The sequence below is a fragment of the Chenopodium album genome, chromosome 15 (assembly GCF_948465745.1).
Source record: "Chenopodium album chromosome 15, dcCheAlbu1.1, whole genome shotgun sequence".
Taxonomy (NCBI): domain Eukaryota; kingdom Viridiplantae; phylum Streptophyta; class Magnoliopsida; order Caryophyllales; family Amaranthaceae; genus Chenopodium; species Chenopodium album.
The window spans coordinates 39,052,759-39,057,461 of NC_137848.1; the positions used below are offsets into that span (position 1 = coordinate 39,052,759).

At 33.7% G+C, this 4,703-nt stretch overlaps 1 protein-coding gene across 5 annotated transcripts; it reads right to left on the bottom strand.

Moving 5' to 3' along the window:
• Positions 1-584: 584 nt before the first annotated feature.
• LOC145582202 (uncharacterized) lies at positions 585-4,493 on the bottom strand. 5 transcript variants are annotated; one of them, XR_014099832.1, is made up of 8 exons: positions 4,303-4,493; positions 3,854-3,913; positions 3,537-3,586; positions 2,850-3,450; positions 2,614-2,735; positions 2,290-2,382; positions 1,284-1,327; positions 585-1,121 (listed from the first exon to the last, which is right to left on the bottom strand). XR_014099832.1 is itself a non-coding variant. In XM_081639204.1 (8 exons), exons 4-6 carry the CDS (start codon positions 3,033-3,035, stop codon positions 2,462-2,464), a joined length of 387 nt encoding a protein of 128 aa, XP_081495330.1. In that variant the 5' UTR covers positions 3,036-3,450; positions 3,537-3,586; positions 3,854-3,913; positions 4,303-4,493; the 3' UTR covers positions 585-1,121; positions 1,284-1,327; positions 2,290-2,461. The 5 variants fall into 5 exon arrangements, 2 of the variants coding, with proteins under 2 accessions (XP_081495330.1, XP_081495331.1); XR_014099833.1 differs by having other exon boundaries at positions 2,614-2,751; XM_081639204.1 differs by having other exon boundaries at positions 2,290-2,540.
• Positions 4,494-4,703: the final 210 nt, after the last annotated feature.

Sequence of the window (4,703 nt, forward strand, 5' to 3'; positions counted from 1 at the left end):
GTCTATGTGCACGAGGAGTAAATTATATTTTGGTGCCTTAGTGCACTTAAGGTGTTTTCAACACCGAGGGATAGGTTTTGTGGCGCATTATGCGTTTAAGCACTAGTAGAAAAAATGCTATTTGTAACTGGCGAAATTGACTTTTTGTAACTGGCATTGTTGGTTGCGAATGCCACCGTTACAACTAGTGAAAATTATTCGTAATCGGCTAATGCTAGTTACAAATAATGTACTATTCGTAACTGACTTAACCTAATGTCGGTTACAAAAAGTCTATTTTCCAAGTTAGAAAGCATACTATTCGTAACTGGCATTAAGTTAAGCCGGTTACAATTAGGGTATTATTAGTAACTGACAAATCTTAATGCCGGTTACAAATAAATAAATAATTTTTTTTATTTTTTTAAAAAATACTATTAGTAACTAGCATTAGATTACGCCAGTTACAAATAAATAAATAAATATATATATATATATATATTTGATTCGATTACAGTTATGGTAGTATATCCTACCAAACGACCCATCGTCAAATGGGTTACAGTGATAATTGGGGAAGGAGAAAAGGATAAAAGAGCCAGAACTTGAACTTTTCAACCTCTATAAATCTCTATTTCCTTTTGAAGTTTACATACATGATACAAGTATCTCATAATAAAATAAATAAATCAACTAACACACCCAAAAGCTCTAAAGATGGCTCACACAAATTGAAAAATTGACATCATGCAATTCCTAGCACCAAGGTCCAATGAATGATTGAGATGAGATATGAGGAGGAAAGACCCTGTTTTCTGCAAAGCTTCAAGAAGGCAGATGTTCTTTGCACAGTCCTTTCCCAAGGTCTCGGGGCTCATATCCAGAGCCTTTTAACTTTATGACCTCACTTGATACTCCCCTGCACGAGTTAGAGCTTTGAAACCCTTGTAAGGCCGATTTGCTACATTTGACACTTCAAGCTTATCTATTTTCAGGCCAGAAAGAGCAATATCCATGATGCGGAACTCTGCTACAAAAGTTGGGAGTGCATGAAGCTTTTCAAAGCCTGCTTCAAGCATTAATGTTCCTGCCAAAGAAGGGGCTTTGTCCTTTGGTATTCCGCCAATAAACCAAGAACAGACCTGGATTTGTGTACAATGTAAGTTCATGGATCAGTCAAGTTTAACACCTCCCCCCACAGAAGATGAAAAAGAAAGGAAAAAAAAACAATCAATCATTAATTCAAAGCTAAATAAGGAAAGGTAATCTTTGTACTGATAGCTGGAATCATATAAAAGTGTTACCTTGTTAGCAAGGATGTCCATTGTTCCATGATCTGCTGTCAGATCTGAAGATACAACACAAGGATGAGAAACTAAGAGTAACTGGGAAACTAGCTGATGAATTAAGGAATTTAGTTCTGAATCTTAGCTCTGAATTCAGTTCTAAAATTCAGCTCTGAATTCAGTTCTGAAATTCAGCTCTGAATTCAGTTCTGAAATTCAGCTCTACCCAATATCAAAGCCATCACAATAGCGACTAGTTCATTTTCTCTACGTTGCCTATAATGAGAAGGTTCATATCAAATAACCAATGGGCAATTGATCACAAATAACACAAGAAATTTACAATACAAATCGTTAAAAATTAAATATAGGAGGTAGAAGTAAGAAACTCGGTGTTTTTTTTTTTTTTGGAAATCCACAACAAGATACAACACAAGGATGAGAAACTAAGAGTAACTGGGAAACTAGCTGATGAATTAAGGAATTTAGTTCTGAATCTTAGCTCTGAATTCAGTTCTAAAATTCAGCTCTGAATTCAGTTCTGAAATTCAGCTCTGAATTCAGTTCTGAAATTCAGCTCTGAATTCAGTTCTGAAATTCAGCTCTACCCAATATCAAAGCCATCACAATAGCGACTAGTTCATTTTCTCTACGTTGCCTATAATGAGAAGGTTCATATCAAATAACCAATGGGCAATTGATCACAAATAACACAAGAAATTTACAATACAAATCGTTAAAAATTAAATATAGGAGGTAGAAGTAAGAAACTCGGTGTTTTTTTTTTTTTTGGAAATCCACAACAATTACTTGATAGAGCCAACAATTAAATATAAGTGAAGCCACCTCAGCTAAGATAGAGCAAAACTGATTTACTTGGGGAAGATCCTTGTTAAATTTACGGATATTCAAATTGATCTAAACTGATCAGGTTTTTAGTCATTAAATTATTATTGGATAGCATCATGAAATTAATAAATTTTTACCCACTACAAAGCACATGAAAAGACGCAGCGATTCATACCTTGTCCCTGATACGCATGCTCATTGCCAGTATGTCAGAAATAAAGATTGTGCGGTAATTTTCAGCAAATGCAATATAGTCTGCAGCCCCAACCTAACAAAAATAAAAACAACAAATGTTGGTATTAAATATAAACTACTCCAAAAGCAAAGGTAATTGACAATGCACAAATTTAATGTTTTGGTCTTCCACAAAGATACTCAAAGAAAAACTGTGCAACCCCATTGCAGCTTTGAGGAACATCTAGAGACCTACATGAATGAACCTAATTAATCAAACAGGTGTTACAAATCCATAAATAGACTTAGAAAAATAGAATAATACCTTCCAAACATCACTGGAACAGACTCAGTTGTCACAACTCCTCCATATTCATTAGTGACCTCATAACACGCTTTGTCAAATTCCTGCAATGCCTTGCTATCTAAAGGGCAGAAACAGTTAACCTGTGAATGGAGATACCTGAATTAAGAAGGGAAACCATAACCAAGTATGCAAGGTAGAGTTGATATGAAAAAAAGAAAAAAAGAAAAAGAAAAAAGGGCCTGCATAATTTCTACCTTGTTAGTAAGACAAACACGCACTCTTGGTAGATCTCGAAAGTTTGCTCCTAGAACACTTATTAAATACAATACCCAAGTGGAAAAGAAGCAAGCAGTCAAGTAAAATTTGATGATTACCTTTTTCTTAGGAATCCGACAAACCCTCAGAGAACTCAGTTTGACAATTTGGTATGACACAAACATAAGTCTTTAAGACCACAGATTTGACAATTTGGTATGTAATAAATAGATAAACGACCACATAAATCTGACATAATCAGAGAACTCAATCTTGTACCTTTGGAATATCGGAGATAGCAGCGCCAAGAAAAATCTTGGAATTAGACCAATTTGATAATTGAATAAAAATTATCAAATTTATCGAACCTGATCTTTGTTCGGGAAGTAACAGTTTATCTTTGATTTTAGAGTAGGGATTGACTTTGAAGAACAAGACAGGTAAACAACGCCACAAGTTATACCATGTTCGTGATACAACACTAGTTTTTCCGGCTTCCTTCATTGTTAAAAGAAACATGATTGACATCAAAACATCATGTGGCAACTGACTCAATCGATCATTGGTATCAATGAACTCACAGCCTTTCGCTTCAGAACACTGAAGTAATTAATTATCAATTAGCGTGACAAATTTTGTAGCAAATTCGTGCATTAATAATGGACAAAAATAAATAATACACCTACCTGATGCTTGCAAGATAAAGGTAGGCTCCATATTGATCACAAAATACAAACTACAAGGTTAAACAATACCAATCAAATACACCAGTATAAATATAATCAAAGGTGACCCAACACTAAATGCTTGATTAAATCCAAAAATCACTCAATTATATATGGGGGAAGGATTTACAGAGAAAAACGAGGGTGCTAAACAATAAAAATAGCAACTTTAACAAGCAAATTTTGATTCAATTATCAAATTAGGCTCATAATCTTGTAATTTTCGAGGCTATATTGTGTGAATCAGATGAATAGGGAATACTAATTCAATTTCATACCTCAAACTCGGCTGGAATAGCAACTCTCAGAATAAGGTCATGAGTTAGCAAAGGCAATTTCTGCATAGCACAAGTAGATTAGCTAAAAAAAAAAAAAGGACATGAATTAACAAGCAGCAATGGCTAGACAAGGAAAGAGAAAAACTTATGAACTTACTAACAATATGACATTAAAAAAAAAAAAAAAAAAAAAAAAAAAACGCACAAGAGCAGCAAATCTTTCATAATTTTTAACCTTAAGTTCAAACACACAACAGCCTCAATTAACGGTTAAGAGCGCAACTTTTTAATCAAATGAACCTAATTTTCTTGGTTTCTAATTAGGTTTTTATCATCCAATTTGACTCGAAATTAATCAACAATATTCAATTCGAATTTTAGGGTTCTTATAAAATTAATTAGAAAGGGAAAAGGGATAATTACAAGAGCCCTAATTCGAAGATACGCACCTTTAAAACTCGATTGAACCAATTCTGTTGAATTTCAAGCAATTCTTTATGAACAAAAAGCAATTCTGATTGAATTCCTTGGAGGAGAAGCGAGAATATAGGTCGAGTGAGTATGGAGCGAAAGCAGGGAAAACTGAACTTCGCACGAGTATGGAGCTTAACTGCAAAAGCAAGGAAAACTTTCACAAATTCGCCAAAAAAAAAATTAAGTATGGACTATGGAGTGAGTTGTTTAACTTCAATTAAAAAAAATTCCGTAAAAAATTAAATAAATAAAAGCTAAATTTGTTATAAAAGGTAGTAACTTGCATAGTTACTAAATATTTGGTCAAAGTTTGGTTGATTTAATATTTGTAACTGGCGTTTGTAAGCCACTTACAAAATACTTGGTCAAAGTTAAT